This window comes from Falco naumanni, chromosome 15 (assembly GCF_017639655.2).
Source record: "Falco naumanni isolate bFalNau1 chromosome 15, bFalNau1.pat, whole genome shotgun sequence".
NCBI lineage: Eukaryota > Metazoa > Chordata > Aves > Falconiformes > Falconidae > Falco > Falco naumanni.
Window position 1 is genome coordinate 10,685,904 of NC_054068.1, and position 27,016 is coordinate 10,712,919.

Here is a 27,016-nt window from a genome sequence, read left to right on the forward strand (position 1 = left end):
GCTTTACCTATTAAATTGTTCTTATCTCAACCCTTGAGTTTTCCATTCCTTTCTGATCCTCCTCCCCATCCCTCTGGGTGAGGGGGAGTGAGCAAGCGGCTGCGTGGGGCTTGGTCGCCGGCGGGGGAGGGTCGCGCTGCACCCGCGCTTCTCTGCGACCTTCGCCGGGGCCCGGTCCGGGGCGCGCCTTCACGCAGGGTCTCCGGGATTTTGGAACCCGCCGCCGCCTCACGGGCACGGCCGCCGGCCCCGCGAGCATGCGCACAGGCGCGTCCCCGCCGGTCGGTCGGGCCGGGCCCAGCGATCCGGCGGCGCGTGTCCGCCGGCGGCCGCCGTAGCCAGGCGCTGCTATGGCGGCAGGGCCGCCCGTGCTGCTGGGGCTGCGCGACGCCGCCATGGTGGGGCCGTGCCGAGGAGGCGGGCAGCCCCCCGCCTGGGCCACCAGCAAGCTGGGGGGCTCCGCGGTAGGGGCGGGCCGGGGGGGGAGGGTGGTGGCGGCGGAGGGGCCCTGCCCCAAGGGGGAGGCGGCCCGCCCGGCTGTCGGGGCGCCCTCGGCGCGTCTCCAGCGGCGCCCGTGCTGTTGCTCTTCCAGGACTGGGTGCCGCGCGTGCGGGCGGGCCGGCCCCGCTGCGGGCTGTGCGGCGGGGAGCTGGCGCTCCTGGTGCAGGTGTACTGCCCGCTGGCCGGCTCCCCCTGCCACCGCGCCGCCAGCGTCTTCGCCTGTGCCGGGACGGGCTGCCGGGGAGCGCCGGGCGGGTGAGTACCGCACCGCACCGCACCGCGCGGGACAGCGACCGGCCGCGCGCGCCCTGACCCCGCTCTCTGTTTTTTCCCGCCCGCCGCAGCTGGACGGTGCTGCGCGCCCAGAGCCTGCCGGAGGGGGCGCCGGGCCGCGGCGCGGAGCAGGTACCGGGGGGCGGGGGTGGGGGCGGGGGGCGCCTTTTGTATGCGCTGTCGGGTACCCGCAGCCCCCCCAGGCGGCCGGGAAGGGGGGGGGGGAAGGAGGTTGCGGCACGGCCCCGGTGGCGGGGCACGGTGAGCACTGCGCGGGATTTACCAGAGGATTAACTTGGTGTTTCCGAGCTGCGTTAGGCTTGTGTTCCAGCAGAGACCGCAGCCAACTCTATGCTCAAAACTGATATTTAGTACTTTAATTCCTTGAGCTACCTCAACGTTACTTTTGAACTTTAAATGACTCGGCTGTACTGTTTAGGTTTTGGGGGTTTGATCTTTAAGATGCCCGATTTTCTAATTTTTATAGATTTTTCTTTAAATTTATCATCAGTTTTCATTAATCTGATTTGGTTCTCATTAATATACTTCTGGTATTTTAGCTCGTGAAGAAAAACTGCATGTTGGGTTAAGGCTGAAAGAGGAGGGTGGCAGTCACAGGTGGCAGGCAGAAAGTGGTAAATCTTGGTCTGTGGTAAACAAGCTTATACTCTGATAAAATGATGATGGTATTATCCTTATTGTTGTTGTTATTTTCCTCCGTATTCTGTCCTTTGAGCTTACTTGTGGCGCAGGGACTGTGCTTCAAGTAAATGTACCCAAACTGTCAGCGGTCCTGCCAGCAGCCAAGGTATGGCAACATGATGTACAAAGGCTATTCAAAAAGCCAGTGAATTCTTGTTCCAGTTCTTCAGTGTGCAGTGTTTTTTGCCATAACTACACTGCTGTGAAAAGTAGGTGTGGGTGTGCTGGTAAGTACCGCTGTGAGGAGAATGGGTGAAATAACACTAAGCATTAGGTGAAGGTTTTAGTTTTCTTACCTGTTGTGAAGCTGTATTTGAAGTGCATTAGGGTGGCTCATCTTGACAATGCTCTTTTTTCTTTCCCTTCCCAGAAACAAGAATCTAACTTTGCTGCAAAGGATTGGTGTGATGAAGCAGATGACTGGGGAGTCTGTGATGGAGCAGAATCTCCTGCATGTGCTTCCCTTCAGCTGCTTGGTTTAAATGAAGCGGTGAGCAGCTCCTTGTCCAGAGAGGCGGACTGTGCATCCCAGTTCCAACAGCTTCGCTTGTCTGAGGCTGTGGACGGGTCAGGTTCCCTGAACGCACGCTCTCCAGTCAGTGAGGGAATGGTAACAGCAACATCTAGTTCAGCTCCTGTGTTCAAGCCCTTTTACATTAGTGTTGTGGATGAGGAAGACTACTCTGGTTTCATTGATACAGATCATGCAGATGAGCTATGGAAGGAGTATCAGCAGAGAGAGGGTGTTAATTTGCAACAGTTGATGTCAGAAAGGTGAGAACGGGTCTGGATTTCATGCTGAAATTGAAGGGATTACGTAGTTTCCTGTATGCTGATTGATAATCTAAATCTGACTCTCCAAATCTGAATGCTTTTTGTTTGTAACTGGCTCCTTCAGGAATCATTGGTGTGTAGTGCTTTGCTGGGAGATCATAACAATGCACCCAGTTCTGACAGATTGTGAGTTATTTGGAGATGCATCTATTTCTGAGTGACTGTGCAGTTGGAATGTCCTTGGGCTCCAGACAGAGCAGTGGACTGTCAATCTCTGAAACTAAACCAGTGTGGTTTAAACAGTATTTTATGCTAAATGACACGAGCTTATATTGAAACGTTTGCCTTTGCTAAAGTTTTTCTTCTATTCCAGTTGCATTATTAAGAGTGTAATTACTTAGGGATTTTGGCTAGAGGCTAGGATGATGGTAAGACTCCTGAAGATTTTGGGAAGGTGTTTGAAAAACAATTTTTGAATGTAGTTACTGGAAATATTTCCAGTATCAACTTAGGTGATCACAGCGAGCACATATCCAGGACATTTGTCTTTTGATTGTATTAACAAGTACAGTGAATTTTCCTGAATTGTGAACAACATTGACTTTCTTGATAACTAAAGCTACTGTCAATTGCAGAGTCTGCATAGTATGCTCTTTAGAAGCGGTGTTACTGTTGAGTTTTGTTGACCTGTATAGAATCATAGAACTGCTTAATTACACTTAATTCAAAATTTAAAAAGACATCATACTTTAAAAGCTAAAAAGACTTCTGAGAGGTTACTAAAGGATTGAGTTGTTTGGGGCTTTTTCAAGCAGGTATCTGGTGGATTTGAATCTCATGCAGGTAGTTTTGAAACACCGTTAGTAATTGTAAACCACCAGAAACTGAAAGACTAGAAGCAAAATGTTCACTTGCAAGCTCTAAAGGGAAGTGACTCTTAATTTAACATGTATAATTTTTTCTCAGTGTACTTAGTGTCATTTAATGTGAATGTATTGTAACCAGTGCATATTTAAAGCATGCTTATTGTACTGAAAATCTTACTGGAAATTTTCTTTTCTTGTTTTCTTATAGTTATGCAGGTGAAGGTGATACTGAAAAATACGAGAAGAGCGAAGTCAAAAGCAGGGACCCCACATTCCATAAATTTATGAAAAGAATATCTCTGTGTCCTGAACAGATTCTGAGGTATGTTTATCATCTGGTTGTAACAGGGAAATACAGGTCATATCTGTGTGTGTTAGTACAGATATGTACTAACAGTATAGATTGTTGGTAAATAAACTATTTCATTGGAAATACACCTATGTTTTTATTAATCAAAGAATTTGCTAAGAGAGCTGTTGCCATGCCTGTGTGGTCAGACTTCAGTCCCTGGTTGGGCTTTTTTTATGCAAAGTGTAAGGAAATGAGAAGCAAAGCAGGATCAGAGGCCCCAGATCTGGCTGTGGGAGACATTCTTCAACATAAGACCTGATGAGAACAGACCCAGACTGTCTTTGAAGGTTCACAGAAATCCAGACATGGAGGTTTTCAGGAGACAGTTTTGAGTTGAAAGTATAATGCACAGTGAGCGGCATGCCGCTGTGATAGACTTCCAAGGCTGTCTGCACCTCTGAAAATTTCTAACCTTACCCTAATTGCTTACATCTCAGTCCTTGACATGTTACTGAAGTAAGAGATTACTTGTTCTAAAGCCTGAGTTGTTCTGGGGGTTACTGTGATTACCCCTCAGGACCCTGCAGTCTTTAGTTCTTGTAAATCTGTTGCTTTTCCTAGAACAAAAGCAGGTTTAACCTCACAGCAGCTGCTTTCCCAAAAGAGGAGTGAATTCTGAATGCAAGTATAACAAAGAGTTCAAATAATAAATTATTCATAGTACCAAATAATACACATAGTTTTAATGGATCCTACCAAGGGTTAGTTTTTAAGTTCTTTGTTCCAGAGAGTCCAATGCAGCCTAACTGGTCAAGCTGTCTCAGTGTAGTGACAGGACCTTTGTTTATCAAGTTGCCAGAACCAGGTGGAACTAGCTGGTACCTTTTTGATGAGGAGGTGAAGTCTGAGGGGCTGGTTACACAGATAAGAAGCATTAGAAACTTTCATTAATTATCTATCAGAAATGATAGGGAAAATGTATTAAATGCAGAGTGCAAGTTATATTTTCAGAAAATGTTTTTTCCACTGGATCTATCACTTTGTAGTATTATGCTCTTTTAATTTTCCCTTCTTATAAAACATCACCTCTGGTGATCCCTGTGACTGTCACTAGTTCTAGTTATAATCTTTACGTGGCCCTCCCATTCCCCTTCGTGGCTGTGTTGAGTACGCCTCTTAGACCCTTATTTCTCCTGGGCTCTGTTGACATTCAGTGGAAACCATCTTTGATGTTGGTTTCCTGTTAATTGTGGAGCTCTTATAAATAAAGTGTTGGTTCTGTGGCATAACTACAGTGGTTTTGAGACCTATTCTATGTTGAGTATCTTCAACTGCCACAGATTAGCATTCCGATTTTCAGGAAAGTGTAGTTTGGTTGATGGGAGTCAGGTACAGCGTATTTTGCAGGTGTCGGTTCAAAGCATTTGTCTCTTTTAAATCCAGGTGTTTCCTTAAGACTTTCCAAGTGTTGGCCTTCCAAATATTTCCCCCCCATCTTTATTCTTTGTGTGATGGCTCATCTGAAGCTTAGACAACGATTCTGGCGCATAACAATGTTTTTTACTTCAAGCAAGTTCAGAGGTTTCAGAGTCCCAACTGTTGCCAACATACAAGTTTTTCTATGAAAATTAGATTTTAAAAAAATTACTTTTTTCCTTTCTTGTTGTAGGTACTCCAGGGGTGGCCAGCCTTTATTCATAACGTGTCCTCCAGCCAACATTAGTGAAGGTATTCCAGCCTGCAGTAACTGTGGAAGCAAAAGAGTATTTGAATTTCAACTCATGCCAGCGCTGGTCAGCATGCTCCAGAGCGATTCAGGTGGTGACCTTTGATTTAGCTGAATGAATACTAGAAACAGTCACCTTCTTGGTAAAGTTTAGTAAACTGCAGTTTGGATTGTTTCTTGCTGATGTGTTTAATTAGCTACAATGATCATCTTACATAGAATCAACTGTTTTCCATTATAGATTTCACTCAGCAAAAGATTATAACTCTGGTTTATGGATACTCTGTGATTACAACTTGATTTGCTCACTAATGAACTTCAATAACAGCAGTATAGATAATTCCATGACCTTGGGAGTAATTGGTCTTTATTGCCTCTTAAACGAGGCCTTGGAAAATAATAAATATCATCAGTTAAGATTGCGGACAGTTAAGAAGCTCTTTGGAAATTCTGAGCCAGCTTGCTTTAAAAATCTTTAAAATTAGAAAATGCTATGTACATAGGAGACTGAATATGAAAAATTTCCTGAGTTGGCAAAGATTGAAGCATAGCAATAAGCAATGGCCCTTAGTTAAGTCATTTTTCATACCTTTGCATTACATACCTTTATTGCTTTGTTTTTAGATCTGTCAGTGGAATTTGGAACTGCTATAGTTTATACATGTGAGAGAAGCTGTTGGCCAACAAATCATCAAACCCCTCTTGAAGAATTTGTTTTTGTGCAAGAAGACCCAGATCAGAGATTATTTAAATAAATTATATTTCTTGGCATAGATGGAAAGTCTGTTGGTTGGGTTTTTTTTTACTACAGGTGAAAGTGTGTTATTATGCAACAGTCTTCCTTGCATGTGGTGAAAAACCAAATTCGTTCGATCACATTGTGCTTATTTCCAAGAATAGCTGATTGAAGTATATATTAGCATGCCTCTAAAATGTGGTGACGGAAAACTTGCATACTTTGGTTACACATGGAAATCTAAGTGTAGAGATTGTTTCGTGATGCTAGTTACACTTAACATTTGGGGAGGAAAGTAAAGGAGAAAGAGTGTCTTGTTGCAGAAAGTTATACTGTTAGCATTCATGAGCCGGACAGGGAACTGCTAGCAGTGAGGAACTTCATGTAGGCTTGATTTTTTTTTTAAATAAATCTACTTTCTTTTGACCACAGGTTAGGAATTCATTGGGTAGTGGCTGGAAGGGCCTTGCTGTCACTGTATTGTTCTACCATGAAGCTTTTCTATATGTTTTTTCCAGTGGATAAGTTAGATTGGCATGCTTAAATGGGCTTGGACAGTCATGTTGCTTTGGGTGGGAAGAGGTGGAGGGGTGTGTTGGTGCTGCTGTTCCCGCAGCGGGGAGCGCGGGGCAGGTGTAGCGCCCTGCTCCTTAGCACCGGCTGGTCGTGCTGCTTTGCTTTAAAACACTGAGTTCCTCTGTGGAGTTCCCTGTTGGCTTAGGCTAAATTGCAGTATTTTAATTGACTTAATGGAGGAGTAATTTAAGTAAGTGTCCTTAAAGCGTTTCGTACAGGTTTAATGCTGCAGCACTAAACGAATGCACTAGAAGTGTGGATCCAAAAAAAAACCCAAGGGGGGGTGGGGTGATGTTGAAGGGGATGGACCGTGTGCGCAGAACGACTTTGTGCGGGGGAGGGTTGCAGCAGGCCCGGTCAGCTCCTGGAGGCCAGCCCCTAGCCCAGGCTAACGGCGCGAAAATCCCCCGCGCCCGCAGGGGCGCTTGGCCCGCTCGCTCCCCCGGCCAAGCCCACGCCGTGGGCCACGCCGTGGGCCGAGCCCCGGCTGCAGCAGGCGGGCTCGGTCCGGCCTTCCCGCCGGTCGCTGCGGGGCCGCGGGCAGCCCCTGGGCGGCGGCGAGAGCGGGGCTCGAACCGGCGATTCCGCCCGCCCCGTCCCACCCGAACCCTGGCGCCGCTGCGGCCTTCCTGGGCGGTGCGCGGGAAAGGGGCGAGGCCCTCCCACCGGCAGGGGGCGCTGCGGGCGAGGCGGGCGGCGCCGCTCTGGTCCCGCCCGGGCTCTCTGTCCGGAGTGCGGCCCGGCTGAGGAGAGCCGCGCGGAGTCGCTCCCCCCGCTCGCCGCCGCCGCCGTTCTTCGCCCGCCGTCATGTCCGTGCCGGTGTCGGGCCCCTTGCGCAGCGAGCTGGCGGAGGCCGTGGCCCAGGCGCGGCTCTTGGTGGTGGGAGCCGGCGGTATCGGCTGCGAGCTCCTCAAGGACCTGGTGCTCACCGGCTTCAGCAACATCGACGTGGTGCGGGCCGGGGCGGGGGCAGGGGCCGGGGTGGCCGAGGGGCTGGCGGGCGGCGGCACGGCCGAGGCGGGGGGGCCGCGGCGAGCGGGGCGGGGGGGCGGGGGGGGCCGGGGCGAGCGGGGCGGGGGGCGCTGTGGCGGCGCGGCCCCTCCCGCCAGCCGCATTGTCTGCGTGTTTTCAAACTGCTGCCGGCCCGCCAAAGCCGCCGGGCGCGGCTGCCGCGCCGCCCCGCCGCCGGGGGGACGGGCTCCGCCACAAAGGGGCCGCGGCCTGCGCCCGCCATCCGCGCCCCCGCATCGGCCGGGCCGCCGCGCCCGGCTCTCTCCGGCGGGCCGTGCCGCGCTCCGTGCCGCGCCGGGCGGGGGAGCCGGCGGGGGCGCGCCGGGAGGAGCGGAGGGCCGTGGTTGCTGCCCGGCCGTTGCTCCGCAAAGTCGTAGTTTCGCCGAACGCCGCCTTGGCGGGCGCCGCGGGTGATGGGCCGGTAACGGGTTGCAGCGAAACACGCCCGCCGTGGGGGGCGGTGGGTTGCGCGGCGGCCAGCGGTAAAGCTGTCAGCCCCGGCGGGCCGGTCGCGGCACCTTCCCGCGGGCTGTTGCTTTCGCTTTTGCTTCCTGATAGGAATCTCTGGTTGTGTTTGGGAAAGGCAGAACTGAAAGGGTGGCAGTGAAAACGGGATAGAGAGGAATGCTGTTAGCAAAACGTGGAGTTACCTGGTTTCTAGACCTTTCTTAATTTCTTGCCGCAGTTACAGAAAGCGTGTGGTTTTAAGAAATCGGGGGAGTAACAAATCCAGCTAGAGCACAGGTGTGTTTCCTTGAATGTGTTCTTACTTGTGTGTGCCTGGCTAGGAGTCACATCTGAGAGTTTTGTATAACGAGTTGTAAGAAATTTGGTTTTGCAGTCAGAGGTCTTGAGCAGAGCATACTGGAGACAGCTAAAGCTATGTCTAAACTATGTATCTACTACAGCTAAAACTGTATCGGCTTATAGAAGAGTACAGCTACTGGTTTGCTTTGTTACTCGTACAACTCAGGCCTTTCTGCTGAAGCACTTTTAAAAACTTGTAGGATATGCTTAAGTGTAATTCCAGATTGCCCCTTTGATTTCAGTCTGCCACTGAGAGTTTATCCACTTATAACGCTGTACAGGTGAAGTAAACATACACAGAAGAGTGAAAGCCTGCGTTTTTCTGCACTGATTCCTGCCTGCACACACCCCCCGCCTTTCCCCCCCCCCCCCCCCCCCCCCCCCCCCGCCTTACTATGTCATTTCTGTACTCCTGCGGTCTGTTATAATAGAAAAACTTTAGTATCTCCTGATTTTCCAGTTAGTCATTAGGCATAAATCTCATTGGGGTATGCTTATTGTTTCACTTACTGTAGTTTTGAGTTTTTTGTATTGTTTTTCAAGGCCGACTTGGTCGGACTCCATTAACTTAAGTGCATCTTGGATCCGGGCCATCTTCATTTAAAAATATCGTTGGCAGCATTTTATGCAAGACAGTAACGTTTTGCTAACATACGGAGTGGGTGGGCAAAAGAGGAGGCAAAAGCAAAGAGAGGATTGTTACGCAAAGAGGAAATTTGCCATTAGGAGAATAAATTGCTTTTGTCAACGTTTGTGATGTTGTTGAGGGCTTTCCTCATTAAACACTAACAAACTTGAACACTTGAAAAGGTTTTTTTATGAGTAAGTTGTGAAATGTTTTCTTAACCAAAAATTAGCTAAAAAAAAATTTTAGGGGTTTTGAATACCAGAAAACTCACAAATACATGATTTCATTAAGTATATTTTGTGGAAAGGCGGTTGTGTTGTCCTCATGAATGAAGAAAAAAAAATCAAATTACTCCAAATCCAAATCTGAATTAAGAACATCAATACATATTCTTAGGGAATTCTGAGGCCTTTCCATCTAAATTACTGTCCTGGTTTCAGCTGAGATAGAGTTAATTTTCTTCTTAGTAGCTGATACAGAGCTGTGTTTTGGATTTAGCAAGAGAATAACATTCAAGTAGTGTTGACCCTAAGCCAAGGACTTTTCAAGCTTCCCATGCTCTGCCAGCGAGCAGGGGGACAAGGAGCTGGGAGGGAGCAGCCAGGACAGCTGCCCCGAGCTGGCCAAAGGGATATTCCATACCATGGACGTCGTGCTCGGTATATAAACTGGGGGGAGTTGCCTGGGGGCTGCCGATCACTGCTCGGGACCGGCTGGGCATCGGCCAGCGGGTGGTGAGCAACTGTATTGTGCATCACTTGGGTTTTTTCCCTTGGGTTTTATTGCTCTCTCCCCCTCTCCTCTCCATTACAGTTATTACTGTTTTGAGTTGTTTGGTTTTTTTAATGTTCGTTGTTTGGTTGGGTTTCTTTACCTTTATTTCAATTATTAAACTGTTCTCATATCAGCCCATGAGCTTTACCTTTCCCCGATTCTCCTCCTCATCCCCGGGGGGGTGGAGGGGGAGTGAGCAAGTGGCTGCCTAGTACTTAGTTGCTGACTGGTGTTAAGTCATGACACTTGCAAAAATGGCAGTAGTGTAAAAGTTATCTTAACAAGAGAGCTGTTAAATTCTGATAATTTTTAGCAAGATTGAAGCTTCTGTTGCAGTCCAATGGTGTCAGGTATTCTCTTAAGAGGAAAAACTTTCTTTTCTTCTTTTGGTCTTGGTAATACTGTTTTCAGTTGCAGTTTGTGTCACTTGTTATCATCTCTAGTTAAAATACTAAAAGCTTTCTGGGTGGTGGAAGTTTTAACAGAATTATGCGTTTAATCATTTTCACTTGAGGTTCTCAGGCTTTTTGGCTTTGGACTAAGCAAGCTTTCTGAGTGTGTCTTATGAGAAAGGCAAGGAGGCAGAAATGCGTTTCCATGCAAATACTATTTTCATGAAAAGATACAAGACCTTGGGAAGTTACTAGGATAATGTATTTCTAAAACATGTATTTTCTTTTTGCTCTGTATCCACGGGTGCTTTTATTTACTGTTTAAACAAACAGTTTTAGCTAAAACAGTTCTTAGTATCTCAGAACTTAATTCTTAAATTAAAAATAGTCCCTTCAGAAAACAGGAAGTTTAATCGTGGAGCTTGGGTCTTGCATGCAAAGGATATTCAGGGAGAAGAGTCTGGCATAGTTTTTTCGTTATTCAAGTTTGGTTATTAAAATTAAAAGCTTATGAGAACACCCTCAGTAGGTCATGTTTAAACTTCACACTGTACAGTCAGTCTGATAGTACTCTCCATATAGTGGCAAGCGTTACTATGTTGACTGTGTCAGGAATTTGGGAGAAATATCTCTGATGCTTAGAAAAATTGTCTCCCCCCCCCTCCCTGTTAAAAACCTTAGGGATAGGAGAGGGCTTCTAAACAGAGTGGTTGATCAGTGAAACTGTTTAATTAAAGGAAAAGCAGTGGCAACAAAGGTAGGAATAGATCTTCTCAAAGTTCCAATTACATCTTCTTAATTCTTGTGGTGGGGCGTAAACACATTTGAAATTATAATGTTCATGGGTGCATATTAATAGAAACACAGCCGTTAGGGGAATTACAGTCATGGCATCCTTTGAGATTGTACATCACAGATGTTCTGTGGTATATGATTTTAAACACCTTGGTTGCGTGACTGGATATTTTTTGTTTAAGTAGGCTTCATTTTTTAATACGCACTTAAGCAGTTAGTGCTGGTGACAAACAGTAAAAGCTTTTGCCCTGCAGTGTATGAATTAGATGGCAGTGCAGCCCTCAGTTTACTGATTCAGTTGCTCAAAGCCATGTGCAAATATAAAGTAGAAGTACCAATTAGTTTGCTGAGTAGCCTTTCTTGGACCTTGGGGAAGCATGGAGCAGGGTACAAAGCCAGCATTCGGGGTGGAGAAGTGGACTATGTAGTCTGGCTGGAGACTGGACCTATCTAGACTGATACCTGCAGTATCCCCTCTGAGTTTGTACACAGTGCTCCTGATGAATTCTCACTAAAATCTTTATCCTACCATAAATAGGACAATCAGTTACTGACTTTCTACCAATTGCTGTGCATACATATCTCAGCATCCACATGTGTTTGTGGAAGGGACTCTCTTCAGAAAGTGTTCTCATGTAGCCCTTAATTTTTGACATATGGTTCCATTTGCTAGTAATTATTTAAAATGTATGGATTCCTGAGGATGATTAGGTGATCATTAATGCCTCTACAGTTGCTATAGTGCAGAGGTAACACCTATACACAGGTCTGAAAAGGGATCTGTAATGCTTATGCATTTTGGTCAATCACATAAACTCTGTTAATGATGTTCCTTTTAGCTCTGTGTTATTTATTATATAAAAGTGAAATGGCTGTTTGTTGTGTGTTTCTAGATTGATTTGGATACTATTGATGTCAGCAATCTCAACAGGCAGTTTTTGTTTCAGAAGAAGCATGTTGGAAGATCAAAATCACAGGTGAGGAAAAAGTCAAAGCTCAAGTCTTACTCTGTTATTTTATAGACAGTGTTAGAAATATGTCACAATTTAGTTTCTGCTGTGACAAGGTAAGTGTTGGTTGATCATGGCTGTCCAAATGTTTCATAACAAAAGTATTTAAATGTCTTAAGGTAGTCGACTTACTCAATACTCAACTGGTATTGAGTCTGTCTTTAGAAGGAAGGAAGGAATAATAAGTGTTTTTTTTTGTTTTTGTTTTATTTCTAGGTTGCCAAGGAAAGCGTGTTACAGTTTTATCCAGAAGCTAATATTATAGCTTACCATGATAGCATCATGAAGTATGTTTGTTTTTAAGCTCTACTTACTTTTTTTGATTTGCGAGTTCTGTGTTATTTAAATGCTACTATGGTGTGCTTTAAGGTGTTTTACAAAGTTGGCGCAGTAAGAAGGAATAGCTGTAAATATGAGACTACCACATATTTGAGTGGGAGTGTGGATTTTGTGTGAGTTTTCTTAAGCTCTGGTAGTAAGCTGTAGTCATTTGCTTCTGTCCATTTTTCATTTTATTAGCAACATTTACTATGTAAGTTTCTACACTGTAAGGATGCCCTGATGTCTTGAGCAATAATTAGATTGAAATAAATGTGAATGTTGAGTCCATGATTAAAAAAAATGAAAGCCTTTGTGTGTATGTAGGTAACTGAATGTCACTTATATATGCCTCAAACTGTGAAAATTTAGTCTTTATGGTCCATAACCAATAAGTAGAGTACAAGATCATGTAGATCCTCATTAGCTATTTTCCATGTTTTAATTTGTGTCCAGTTTCTTAAAAATTTATGATCTGTAATATTAAGGTTTTAACTCCGATGTTGCGATTAGCCACTGAAACACTGACTCATTGCATCCTTCTCCTGAAACTGTAAAACCGTTAGTCCTGTTTCCTCTATGCTCTCTCTTTGTCACCTTCTTTAAATCAGAAAAATGCAATGTAAAGATATTGGAGCGTCAAGATTTTAAAATCCCATGTCTTGGCTCCTAAGGGTATGGAGGCGTGGTCAAAACCAATTGAACTATCAGAGTATAATGAATTATCAACAGTCTGATGAGCTATGGTAATTACAGTGTGCACATTTTAGCCTCAGCTGATGGTTTTTAAGGTCAGTTACCGCAGCTCAGCCAATTTACTCATTAGGTCAGAGCAGTATAATCACTTTTTCGTTGTCTGTCTGTTTCATTGGTCAAATTAGTACTAATTGCAGTAGCTTCCTTCCAGCAGCATAAAATTTGTGCTTTCACCCAGCTTTAAAATGGGCAGGAGACAAATGGAGCAGTTAAAGGCTAGCAGTATATTTATAATATGTGTAATTTATCACACGAATATCAGTCTACCCTTTGCATGTGTAGTTTCTGTTGTGGCATAATAACCAACAACTTTGATGTGCCATTTTGAGTATTGTTTTTCTTTTCTGTAGCCCTGACTATAACGTAGAGTTCTTCCGCCAGTTCACGTTGGTTATGAATGCTCTGGATAACAGAGGTGAAGTTTTCACTATGATTTTATATTGGAGATGAAAACACTGTTGCTTCTTTGTAGAAACAGAACTTTAATGTGTTCTACACTTAGTACTTCTGCAATGTCAGTTAAATAACAAGTATCCTCCTAACTTATCTATAGTTTTACTAACGCTTGTGTGCTTCGCTAGGAACTTGAAAGGGTAGTTACTACTTTTACAGGTGTTTTGAAAGTAAACATTAACTGCTGTGTTGCTGCTTTATGGGAACTGATGAGTATTGTGTGTACATATGTAACTTTGTTCAGTTGAGTTTGCTGTATTTAATAGTGTTGATATATTTTGTGTTAACTGGAAAATGACTGTGAAAATGGTGTAGTGTTCTGTAACAAAATAAGGCAGCTTAAGGATAAATGTTTGCATAGGAGGCTAGTTTGAATTTGGAGAAGTAAAACTTTTTTTTTTAATCTTTCAACATTTTCTTTAAAAACTCTTTGATTTGCAGCTGCCCGTAACCATGTGAACAGGATGTGTCTGGCTGCTGATGTTCCTCTTATAGAGAGTGGAACTGCAGGCTACCTTGGACAAGTAACAGTTATAAAAAAGGTTAGGTTGTGTATTACTTTTGTTGCTTTCAGTTTAAATCATTGGCTATTTTAGGCAACAGGGTGTTGGGTGTTTTGAGATACAGTTACAGTTCATCTGGTAATAGCATTTACTATCAGCAGTCTTCACAGTGTGACAAGTAAATATTTCACTTTTCACCAGGGAATGACAGAATGTTATGAATGTCATCCTAAACCAACTCAGAAGACTTTTCCAGGCTGTACAATCCGAAATACGCCATCAGAACCTATCCATTGCATTGTGTGGGCTAAGTATTTGTTCAAGTAAGTGATTTTTTTAAAAAGTGGTTCAGTCTTCTGGTTTCTAAACCTACTGACAGCAAAATAAGTGGACATGGGTTGGGGTTTTTTTGTTTGCTTTTGTGGTTTTTGTTTTTAATAAGTATGGATTATAGCAAAAAAATTCCAGTTCTTTGACCTAGGTTTTGGAGTGGCTTTTTGAGGGTGTTTTTTTTTTCTTTCTCTTTTAATATAAGGATGGAAAGTTGGTTAGTATTTAGGTCTTCTTGTAATATCACAGAAAATTGGGCATATTAGTTTGGCACAGCAGTGTAGATTAAGGTTACTTTATTCTTCACCTTTATATGAAGTTAACACGTTTTTCAGTTTAATCATGTATTAACAGATGTAAAGTTTGGTGAGATCTTATAGGGTTATAAGCAATGCTTTCAGTCCTGCAATATAAATATAAGGCTAGGGGGACTATGGAGTGAGTTACACAGAACTGTTTTTTGCTAAATTAATTTTTGTATCGGACATTTTATGTTGTCAGTGTTAAGTCCATGTGTGACGAATCCCAGCAAATTTAAAAGCAGCGTATGAAGTTGCACTCTGCTAGCAAGGATTCTGAAGTGGTTATATATCCATTAGCAAGTATTTTAGTCTTTAACCAGATACGATGAAATTCTAGTGTTGTGTTGTTCTTCTTAATTATCATATAGCCAGTTGTTTGGAGAAGAAGATGCTGACCAAGAAGTCTCTCCTGACAGAGCTGATCCTGAAGCTGCCTGTGAGTGTGATATAAGCTGGTAGCTTACCCTGTTACTGAAATGTTCTGTTTCAGAGATTGTGACTTATTGCTGTACATTTCTTAAGGTTAGAGAGTTCAGCTCTGTTTTCTCTTAAGAGGATTCCATTTACCCTCGGACAAGAGTTCGGGGGGTATTAACAGTAGTTTCCCTTGCAGACCTTCATGTATACTGTGCGTAAGTTAGTTCCCTTATACTGCTGCTCAATAGGTACCTGAAACAACTGCAGTGTTTTTAGTTAACTCGATGCATAGTGCGTACCAGAAGCTTTTGCATAAAAATGTGCAAAAAATACTCTTCCGAATGACAAAGTTTAATAGCTTCACCTGTCAGAACTGTGGCTGTTGTGGGCAGCCTAAAACATTTTCAAAAGGGTTACTTCAGCTGTGGTGAAAACTTTTTAATACAGTGTAAGATGGGTCACTGGCATTCATGAGTTGTGCTCAGGTAGTGTGCGTAGAACAGCTGTGAGCTACACAAGCGATACACTCGCTAATCATAAAGTTCAGTTAACACAACTAGGTGCAAGATACATGATTTAGGCGAGTAGGCTTGTATCTGTTTGGAGACACCTGTTCCCTCTGCAGCCAACGGCCTTCCCCGTCTGCACAGAAACTTGAAACGTGAGCTTGAAGTGCAAATTAAATATAACTGATATTCACAGGGTGGCCTTTTTTTCCCCTATATATTTGGCTTTGATGGAGTGCTTCCTCCTTCCCTGCAGCTGGGAGGCTTGTCTTTTGAACAGAGGACCAAGAAACTGAGGATTTGTGACCACTCGGCTTCTTCCATTCCTAGCTGAGGGATTGCAAGGAAGTAAGGGATTGTTTGAACTCTTCTAGCCTGAAGCACTTCAGTGTTAATCCAAATAGGAAATATGCCCATTCTAAGTGATGTTTTTGTAGCTATTCAGTATTTTTCTGTAGGGACACTAACTGTAGTTACTGTGGAGGTGAATAAACATCATTCTGTGTTGTTTCTTTTGGATTCTTTGATATGTGAATGAACTTTGGAGATGGAGCTTAGAGGATCCTCCAGCTCTTCAAGTTCTCTGAACATCAGATAGTGATCACCAGCAGGTGGTTCCGACAGGACGTGCAGAATGAAATAAATGAGTCTTAAAAAGTGATGTATAAACTCCCTTAAAACAATGGCAGCTGGAATACTTGGATGGTAGCAGGCACAATGCCACTTTACATTTAAAGAAAGATACCAGGGCAATTATAGGAAGGCCTGAGTGAGCTGTAGCCTCATATCAGTGAGCAAAGTGTCTGTAGCAGTAACGCTGTTTGGAATCGGTGGATATATGTGGTGTTGCAGGGGAGAGTCAGTGCAACCTCTGTGAAGGGGAGCCATGCCTTGGGTGGCTCTGCGGGTCCTCTGAAGCAGAGTTGGCAAACCTGTGGGCAAGCACATCTGGTTTACGCTATGTTGAATCTGCAGGGGGCACTCAAAAACTTCTTGTGAGGAACCCGAAGGAGCTAAGCAGCCATGGGGAGAAAAAAGGATTTAAGATCCTGAAGTGGATAAGCTACTTAAATGATACAGATAAATGGTGATTAAAGGAGTGTCTCAGAGTGGTGATGGGACCTGCTGCTGTTCAGCATACCTGATTAAGCAAAGTCACTCAGAATAATAAAGATGAGGACTAACTGCAAAAGTTGTAGAAAGTTTCACGGTGCAGAATGATGTGCAATGAGACATTAGGTAGACTTGGTGCAAATAAATACGAAATGATGTAAGTGATGTGTTGGTGAAAGGGGGGAATCATTCACAAATTTACATGTAAAGTGATGGTCTCAGAGTTGATTTTTCTTAATCGGTCAAGAAGTTAATGGACAGTTTCATGAAAACATCAACGTGCTGCTTATTGGGAATCATGATAGTAATTGCCAGATGTGATGGGAAAAGAAACACAAAATGAATAGTATGTCTGCGTGTGGAATTTTTTGTGTAGGAATAACTGGAAGTAGGAAGCCACTTTATTTTTTTGTGTGTTTTGAAGTTCTAACCAAACTAAAACTCTTCAGCCAGGAAAAGAGACCACTGAAATCACAACATTATGTGGAGAAAACGAGTAGGAAACAATTGTTCAGTGTTCCTACCGGTAAAGGAATTAGGTGACATTGAGTTAAATTAGTGAGTCACAGTTACAGAAGCAAACAGGAGAAGTTGCAGTTTGTCTACCTCAGCTTTTGCTGGGTGCAGTAAATCCATTTTATGGGCCCTGCATAATTTTGGGTTTTGACCCTAGGGGAAATATTGGATGTGATTTTTCCCTTTTTTGAATTAAAATATTGGTTAACACTTTATTAATAGGGGAGCCAGCAGAAGCAGAAGCCAGAGCACGAGCATCCAATGAAGATGGTGAGATTAAACGTGTTTCAACTAAGGAGTGGGCTAAATCAACTGGATACGATCCAGTTAAACTTTTTACTAAGGTATTCCTTACCCCCAAGAAATGTCTTTATTTGCAGTGTATGAAGTGCTTTAAAGTTAAGTCAAACACTAGTGCAATTATGTTATGACTTCCACCAATTTTGCTGTAGTATTGTTGGTCTTTTACGTTTGCTCGTTTACATCATTCCCTCTGTGACTGTATAGATGGCTTCAGCAGTTTGTTTGTACCATACAGAAAAAACTTCATTCAAATTACTTTTAATATGAAAAGGTAAACTTGAATTCTGTAGGAGTCTTACTGGGCATAACCAGAACCCATGTGAGGACCTAAAAGCTATCAGTCATCTTCTGTGTATAATTAGGCACTGGCGTAAGAAAATATAAACTGGTTTGGGAGTTTTCCTTCTAAATAGTTGCTGAAAGTGGATAAATAGAGAAAATTAGCATAGAATGAAGTGCTGATGGGTACTAATAACTTACAGAATGTGATGTTGATAGGTAGTAATAACTTTACTTTGGAAAGTCATTGGCGTGTAGGTAAGAATTAGGGAGAGTATACAAAAAGCTGTAGTGATGTCTTCAGTGGACAGGTGAACCTACTGTTTGGACTATTGTTTCTTTATGTTTTACTTAACTCTCCGCACCACCACCCCTTCATTAATCAGAGCTGTGTCTGCTTTATGCAGTAAGTGTTAGAGAATGGGGAATAAGAAGTTTTCTTGATGTTTTTATTTATGTGGTTAAAAATATTATCAAGACGGAAAGCAAAATTTCAAAAATCTTATGGTGATTTTTCAATTTCACAGCAGATGTAAAAAAATAATGTCTGTTTTTCCCCTTTTAATTTTAATGGGCTTTTTTTTTTGGTTTGTTGTTTTTTTTATTTAAAATGTTTCGTAGCTTTTCAAAGATGACATTAGATATCTGCTGACAATGGATAAGCTGTGGAGGAAAAGAAAGCCTCCAGTGCCACTGGACTGGGCTGAGGTACAAAATCAAGGTACTTGTCCTTCTTCCCACTGTATATTTTTTAGTCATACCTGCTGTTTGTTAATGCGTCTGTGTGATATGTAGATTTTCTCACTGTCACAGGTGAGTACTGATAATGAACATATTAATTCTTTGTGATTCCTGAAGATATTTAAATTTTCTCCATATAGAAAATGTTTTTTCTAAAACTGTTTTGCATTTGTCATTTTAGATACTCAGTATTGGCTGCAGAAATGTCATAAAATTATATGTCGGCTTATTCTAGGAGGCTTTACCCATAAGCAGTGATGCATTTCTGAAAGCTGATTCATGCTGAAAATTTAAATTTGCTGTAATTTGTACATATTGATACAAGTATAGCCATAGTTGCAGTTTTAAGTGCAGATTTGTTGTAAAATGTTGGGGCTACTGTAGTTTAAGTGTATTGTTCTTCAATTTAGAAAATACTTAATTTTGCTGAAATGGAAAATTCTAATCCCTCTGAGAGAACTGTGACTTTTGTAAGTATTCCTGATTTTTTTTTTTCCTTTTCCCAAAGAGAAAAACATATCTGATCAACAAAATGAATCCTCTGCAATCTTGAAGGATCAACAAGTTCTCGATGTCAAGAGCTATGCACGCTTATTTTCAAAGAGCGTTGAAACCCTGAGACTTCACCTGGCTGAGAAGGGTGATGGAGCAGAGCTTATATGGGATAAAGTTAGTTTGCCAAATAGATAAGAACCGGTTATACTCTACATACGTAGTACAAGTATTCGTTGGACTCATTCAGTTCCATTCCAAGATAGTACTGCTTAGAACAAAAACGTCTGGCACCTCACTGAAATCGGTTTCCATATGTAAACAAATATATACATTAAACACTATATTTTGTAACTCACTGAGTGTAAGGATTAACTATTGTGATGTAAAATAACTTAATCTAGCAACTTTAAAAAGCACAAATGAAGAAGTATTTGTCATATTTTGATTTTTGAAAATATTTTAATAATTAACTTCATTTTTTCTTTATAAGTTTCTCTAAAACATGCTCTTATACAGTGGTTTAGCTGGAGTTCTGCTGAGTTGTATGCAGTAATTAGCTCTGACAGTAGGTATGTGATGTATTAGGAGTTTTGCTGAAGAAAACCAAGAACAGAACAGTGTAATCTTCCAGCAGTCAGTTGTCATTTGGCATAAGAAAAAAAAAAGTAGTTTGTAAATATAGAGGGGACAAAAAAGTGAAATAGTATTAAAACAGATAATAAAAATACTTTTCTAAACAGCAGTTTTTTGAAACTGAGCATAAAACATTGTCAGATTTAGGGTTTAGACATTACTTTGAACATACAAGGCATTTTATTACTACTAATATGTTAATTCACTACTAAAATACTAAGTACAATTTCTAAATGTGTATTTAAAGTATTACTGCTCTGTCTAAACGTACCATCTCAAAGAAGTGGTATATTGACTTTGAAATAGAATATTTTACAGACTCTTGTTTTTTAAACTTTCTGGTTTTAAGTTTTTAAGGACCATGTTTTGCAAACCTTTTCCAACGAGTAATCTGATTTGTAAATACTTTTTTTTATTAACTTCTTGTTAGGATGATCCTTCTGCAATGGATTTTGTCACTTCTGCCGCGAACCTCAGGATGCATGTTTTCAGTATGAATATGAAGAGCAGATTTGATATCAAGTGTAAGGATGAAATATAACATTTTTCAATTTAAATACTTATCTAAACTTCTCATTTTCATTTACTGTTTAAAAATCTGCATACTCTTGCCTATTTTGCAGCAATGGCAGGAAATATTATCCCAGCTATAGCTACCACTAATGCAGTAATAGCTGGTCTGATAGTGCTGGAGGGTTTGAAGATTTTATCAGGAAAAATAGATCAGTGTAGAACGGTAAGTGGGAATAAGATACTTTTACTTTCTTGTTCCTTATAATTCGTTTAAAAGTTGCATTTAACCTGCTTTGACTATTGTGTAGTGTTTACTGTCTCTCACTTGTTGCTTCAGTAGATTCTGAATGTGCTGGGTACTTTCAGCCACAATGAAAAGAGAAGTGGAAGTCTCAAGGATCATTAAATTCCTCTGATTTAATGAAAATTGGCTGGTGGGTAGGAGAGAGAACCAGACTGACATCACTTGAAACATGGTGGTTTCATGTTACAAATCTATTTGGCAATAGCTGCTCAGCCAGCACAGGTGTCATTGTGGACTAGCCATAATCGGCACTTTCTCCTGTTCAGCAAGCATGTCAAAGAGGATTAGGGAACAGGACAGCCTGTGAGACTAAGAATAAATCTGTAAGAGAACAGGTTTTATGAGTGCTGTTACTTACAGTATAACTTGTTTTATTCTTGTCTGTCCTCAAGATTTTTCTGAACAAGCAGCCAAATCCCAGAAAGAAGCTATTGGTTCCTTGCGCTTTGGATCCACCAAATCCTAACTGTTATGTATGTGCAAGTAAGCCAGAAGTGACTGTGAAACTTAATGTACACAAAGTTACTGTGTTAACACTCCAGGATAAGGTAAATCTTGAACATTAGCTACATCTTTCATTCTGCTTCTAATACTGTAAATTAAAGTTAGGGTTTTGTTCAGTATATTTTGACTGAACATCAGCTGTTTATATTTGCTCTACATTTTGCATTTCCCTCAGTTACAAGGAGAGCTAGATTAGCCAGTATGCTTCTTGCTCGTGTGTGCTTGTATATCTTGTGAAAGGATGTCTATATTTTACAACTTTTTGGTGTTTTTTAAGCCTATTCATATCTAAAAGCAAAAACTCTAAAATTGTTTCAGTTGAATAGTTCAGTAGCCAACATCAGAGTTGCATAGGCACAACTGATGTGTAATTCTGTCGTTCTGTGAAGTATTTTAAAAAATTTTCAGCGTATCTGAACCTGTAGGTTTCAGACAACAAAAATATAATTCTGTTCATGGAAGTAAGAAAAAAAAAAATACAGGCTTTCAGCAGATGCCTGAAAATGAGCCAGGATAGAAAACTCAACATAATTCAAGGTTCCTTCTTCTATAAGTGCTTTGAAGTCCGATACTGATTAAATAATCATACTCATCTTTGCAGATAGTGAAAGAAAAATTTGCTATGGTAGCACCAGATGTACAAATAGATGATGGAAAAGGAACTATTCTTATCTCTTCAGAAGAAGGAGAAACAGAAGGTATGCATACTGCAGCTTTTAAAGATAAGAGTAGATAAAAACTTGGAAGAAACAAAGATATACAGAATGGAAGTATAGCAAATGTTCTAGTGTTCGTCCTGTAGACTAATATTTGAAGAGAACTGGATTTACAAGTCTTTAAGTGGCCCAAGAATAGCTAGTGATATTGTCTACAAGCCTGTGTGTCCAGTTCAGCTTTCCTGTGTAAGTACTTTTCATCTGGAGTGTTGGGATTCCTTTCAAGAATAGGTATTCAGCTATAAAGGTACACCAGTATTTTCCTCTGCTTGCAAGTCCTGTTCATTTTCTTGTTCTTAGATTGTGGTCTTTTTATGATGCTTGCAGACGCTACTGTAATATAAACGTTATCTCAGAAATATTCCTAGATGTAATAATAGTAAAGTGCTTGAATAGGATGCATGAGGAGTAAATAAGTCAGCCATAAGTAGTTTTAACTACTCATAGGCTTAAATGTCAGCTTTTACTTTAAATATAGCTGATAAATGTTAATCTTAAGTTTCTACATAACATTTCTGGAGTACTCATTTATTCAGATGTAAAAGATCTTTATATAAATAGCTTTATACACGGCAGTTTTCCACTATTTTTGTAGCAAATAACCACAGGAAATTATCAGACTTTGGAATTCGAAATGGCACTCGACTACAAGCAGATGATTTCCTCCAGGATTATACACTGTTAATCAATGTGCTTCATAGGTAAGGATTATGAAATAATTATTTTTGTGTGTATACGTAGAACAGTTCCACAGGGAACTTCCAACTCAGAATTTTAAATTTATGACTAAAGCTCAAAGATTAAGCTGTGGAAAGAAAATACAGAAGTAAAAGAGGAATTGTCATTTTTTATGAATTTATAGAATTGGGGTTTTTTGGTTTGTTTTGGGTTTTGTTGTTTCGGTTTGTTTTACAAAAGTAATTGGAATAATAAAAATAAGTAATTGGAATAAATGTAAAAATACAGTGCAAAACCTGTGTTCAGATACAGCGGTGGGAACAGAAGTCAGTTTGAAATAATTGGGGTGTGTATTTAGCCCTGGATAAATAAAATAGCTATTATATACACTGAACTAACACACTGCACTTTCAGTGAGAATAGGAATGTGATGTTGAGGAAGAAGGGTAAGCTCAAGGAATTATTCTTCTCATTCCTAAGCGTTTTAAGTCGTGGCACTGGGTGGAACAGTGTATGTGAATAGACAAAGCATAAATTGTAAGGGAGGACTGAACAGATTTTCCTCTTTTTTAATGTTTTTCTCATTTTGTCATAGTTGCAGGGTGCTCTAATACTTGAATCGCGTTCTTTGTGAAAAAGACAGGTTTTTATTTTCACTTGTTTTTTTAAAAGCATATATATGTTTTTTCTATAGTGAAGACCTAGAAAAAGACGTAGAATTTGAAGTTGTTGGTGATAGCCCTGAAAAGGTTGGTCCTAAACCATCAGAACCAGCATCTAAGAATATTACCAACGGTAGTGATGATGGAGCGCAGCCCTCAACATCAACAGGTAAATAATGGTAATCAGTATGAAATAAAACAAAAGAGTGGTTCAGTAGTGCAGTCCAATTAAAATAGTTGTCTTCAGTTTTATGACTTGTTTGCCAACATGAAATAAAAAGCATTTAAGTTGCCTCTGTGTATAAACATAATATTAAACAGAAAAATGCATGTTTACAATTGTTACAAAATGCACATTTGAGATTCTTACAAAGGCTTACAGTAAATACACCTCAAAATTACATTATTTAACTTGCAAGGGCTTGATGGAGTGTCACCTGAAGTGTATCCTAAATGAAGTAAGACCCATTCTTTCTGATGGTCACGCTATGGCTTGACAAAAAAGAATCAACCAAATCTGTCGCTTTCTCCCTACAGATTAAAATATTACTTTGTGGTTTTCTTTGATCATGTTTCATTCTGTTAATTTAAGAAAATATCTGGTATTATCTGGTTACAAATTAATTATTTTTCACCTGTCTAGGGAAGCATGACAAGAAAAAAAGTGTTTCCTATTCAGGAAGAAGTACCATCACCTTCCTAATGTAGAGTGTTTCTTCGAACATATTCAAAATAGTTTAGCTTTCGTGACTCTGGGATGGTTAAGCACTGAAGGCTGAAGTACTGCAAATATACGGTTTTATAGGGATAGCATATGAATCTGAACACTTATGACAGATGTCAGTTAGATAACTGTAGTTCCGTCTTACACATTTGGATGATGTTCCTTTGCCTGTCAGATGGTCCTATTTAAGATGCACGCACAAGTACACAGTCACTTCCACTAGTGTCTTGTTTCAGGGGAGGATTAAATGTTAAAGAGTATTGCTAATATTGATTTCTAATTGTATTTTTAAAAGCATAAGATTAGTTTTTACAGTGAATTTGTACTTCAAAAGAAACAAAATCCACTAGATGTCTTGAAAGCTAGCATTTGGTTCTATTTTCCCTTCTGTATACTATCCATTGTTATCCTTCAGCTCTCTAAGTCTCCTCACCCTTCCACTCTTCCCTCCTTGTTTTCTCTCTTTCATGGGGCATGGCTTCTAGTGGGAGCTCTGTTGAATGCGCTAGTGAAAGGAAAGGCTGGAGTACAGCTCAGTTGTGTGTAAAAGTTCTTTTCTAAGGACTGCTGCAGACAGCATGCGACTTCTATTTTGTACATGCAAAAAACCCAGTGCTAACTAATGCGTTTCCTGCATTACTGCAATGTTTTCTATACCTCTAGTGAAGAGGGAATAACTGTGTGAAAAGCCTATTTCATCCTTGTTTCAGAGAAATTCTAAATACTCTTGCAGTTGAATGACAGAGAATGTGGATGAAGAATGCTTCAAGTTGTATTTGTAGTATTAGAGACATTCATATTTTTAAGTATGAAATTTGGTTTCAGTAGACTATCTTTACAGTATCCATTTGAATTAAACACATGTATTTTGCAGCTCCAGATCAAGACGATCTATTGATTGTTGATTCTGAAGATGAAGGTACTTCAAGCAATGTTGATGATGATATGGAAATCAAAAGCCGCAAGAGAAAACTAGAAGATAAAGAGTGTGTTGGTACAAAGAGAGTGCGTACTGAGCAGACAGAAGAGCAAGATGAAATTATAGCATTAGACTGAACATGCAAATGCCCCTTGACACAATGATTCAGATAACGTAATGCAGTAACAGCGTGTTATGTTGGGATGTGAAAAATGTCCAGAACTAGACTAATTTTCAGGCCTTTATTCCAAGTGAATACCAAACCACTGGCTTAAATAATTTGTGTCTGTTTCTCTTGATGATAAAGCTCTCATCTCAGTAGACTCTTTCAGAAGTTTTTAGATATAATTCCATATATTAAATGTAGTAGAAGCATAGTTTATAAATACTTACAGATAAGTATTTGCTTAAACAGTCATGGGAAAAGCATGTTATTTTTGTGTAAATGCCTTTTAGGTATAATTCAATAGAACAAAAAAAACCTACTCTTGTTTAGTAAAGTGTCATCATCTGATGCCCAGATTTTAAGTAAATACATTCTTATTTTTTTGCTTGAAGAAAAGTATTTTTAGCCTAGTCCTAAACATTTTTCACACCCTGAACAAGTAAAGAAGAAAATTCAATAAAGCAAATTAGTGCCATGTTTTAACAGTGTTCTGAAACTTCAACTGGCACTATGTACATTACTGTAAAACTGTTAATTTACTCAAGTTTTTCAGCTCGTACTGCCTGGTATGTCAATGTAAGAAGCAAATTTTTGTGTATTGTTACAGTTTCAGGTTATTTATATTTGATGTTTTGTAAACTCAGATACTACTACTATACTGTACATCTGATGGACCAAATAAATGACATCTGAAATACTTGCTATATTTGCTTGCACAGTCCAAGTTTATGCTGACTTATGGGACTTTACAATGTATAGCCTACAAAAATTACTGTATTATTTTCATTTTTCTAAACATAACCTAGTAGAACGGAACTTAAGCTTCACTTGTTTGAGGTGAAAGGGGAATTTTTTTAATAAAACTTTTGTGAATGTTTTTTTTTCTTGGACAATCAATTATTGGCCTCTTCAGTTGGAGCATTTGCACCACCACACGCATGCTTTCACCGCCTCACCCCTCAGAAAGAAAGCACTGATCTTTCATACATGACACTTTGTGCATAGGACAGAAGCTCAGTGTTTAGAATCGGTATCTTAAAGAAAAACAAACTGCATTTGTTTAACTATTTTGGTAGCTCTCAAAACTAGCAGTGTTAATTCTTAGAATGCGTTAATCAGCTATTTCTGTCACTGTACTGAAATTACTTTACAACTTTGTGTTAATGAACCAAAACTGCTTCTATTCACAGATAAGTATGCAGCATTAGCCTTACAGAGCAGAGGAACTGAGCAGACAAGATTTATTCTGGTGCAGTTCGCAAACAGTGAATTTTAAACAAGACGTTAACTGTATAGGAGGAGAATGTAACAAAAAACAAATCCAGCACCTTTTTAGGCTTTGGTTCGTGCATCTGGTTCTGTCCAGTACGAAGGCCAGGTTGTCACCAGTGTTAAATTGCCAGTGCAGTGCAAAACTACAATTCTGTGATGCAATTAACGTTTTCTTTCTTCTTCTAGGTAGTAATAGTCATATGCAATGGCTTGTTTGAAGGCGTAATACTCCACTGTGACATTTAATCCTTTTGAGCTAGATGCCTCTTGGCCAGCATGAGTGAAGACTGAAAGGCAAAAATGTAAATAAGGTGTTACAGAAAGGATTTGTTATTCCCAGCTTGTACTGGTTGGTATACAGGAATTTAGCTTTCTAACTCTCTTGATTGTTTTATCAGTAGAGGCTGTAATTCTGGTAACTTTATTTTTAGTTTTACTGAAGTTGAGCATGTTCATGACTTGGAAGTTGAGTGATATATGAGCTGGATAGAAATACATGCAACACTAACAGATTTGGGGGTGAAAAGGGGGGGAGGGCTATTCAGTGTCACTGGCATCTACTCCTTAAGTTATTAGTCTTAACATAAGATGATGGTACTCAAAAGATATCTTAAACTATTTGAGATGCTGCTGTCCAAGAAGATACTTATAATTTCTTAGGGCAGCAGGCAACTGTCGATAAGGCTGGCTTGTAAAAATGTTCACAATTAATAAAGCATTGTATCTTGGATGGGGGCTTCCACTGCAGGGCACTGGTTAGGTTAAGTTTTAGAGAACCATTAAGTAATTTTAATGATGCATCATCATTTGGCTTGCAGCATGAAAGGTAGTCTAGAATTAACTACATAAACAATTATGTCCTGATGCATTTAGGAGAGGTAATTGTGCTGTTCTTGTCTGGGTAGTAAGTAGTTAGATGGCCAAAAAAAGCTCCTAGATCCTTCCTGTAAAATACTTCAAAGTGAATAATTTTTAAAGTATTTTCTTTACACAGGCTTCTTCTATAGAACTTAGGACAGTCTTGGTATAG

The 27,016-nt window shown here is 40.8% G+C and overlaps 2 protein-coding genes across 3 annotated transcripts; both read left to right on the top strand.

The window, feature by feature from the left end:
• Positions 1-300: 300 nt before the first annotated feature.
• Positions 301-5,909, top strand: PDCD2L (programmed cell death 2 like). Its single transcript, XM_040615507.1, has 7 exons — positions 301-464; positions 593-756; positions 846-906; positions 1,847-2,250; positions 3,325-3,438; positions 5,078-5,226; positions 5,759-5,909. Exons 1-7 carry the CDS (start codon positions 351-353, stop codon positions 5,887-5,889), a joined length of 1,137 nt encoding a protein of 378 aa, XP_040471441.1. The 5' UTR covers positions 301-350; the 3' UTR covers positions 5,890-5,909.
• A 1,242-nt stretch (positions 5,910-7,151) lies between these two features.
• On the top strand, positions 7,152-25,591 carry UBA2 (ubiquitin like modifier activating enzyme 2). Of its 2 annotated transcripts, none has more exons than XM_040615164.1 (17): positions 7,152-7,397; positions 11,747-11,830; positions 12,080-12,150; positions 13,288-13,352; positions 13,832-13,932; positions 14,095-14,216; positions 14,894-14,961; positions 17,300-17,421; positions 18,281-18,380; positions 18,909-19,069; positions 19,959-20,052; positions 20,152-20,264; positions 20,738-20,893; positions 21,451-21,547; positions 22,161-22,266; positions 22,938-23,074; positions 24,504-25,591. In XM_040615164.1, exons 1-17 carry the CDS (start codon positions 7,254-7,256, stop codon positions 24,683-24,685), a joined length of 1,923 nt encoding a protein of 640 aa, XP_040471098.1. In that variant the 5' UTR covers positions 7,152-7,253; the 3' UTR covers positions 24,686-25,591. The 2 variants fall into 2 exon arrangements, with proteins under 2 accessions (XP_040471098.1, XP_040471099.1); XM_040615165.1 differs by lacking the exon at positions 7,152-7,397 and adding an exon at positions 7,837-8,201.
• The last annotated feature ends 1,425 nt before the right edge of the window (positions 25,592-27,016 follow it).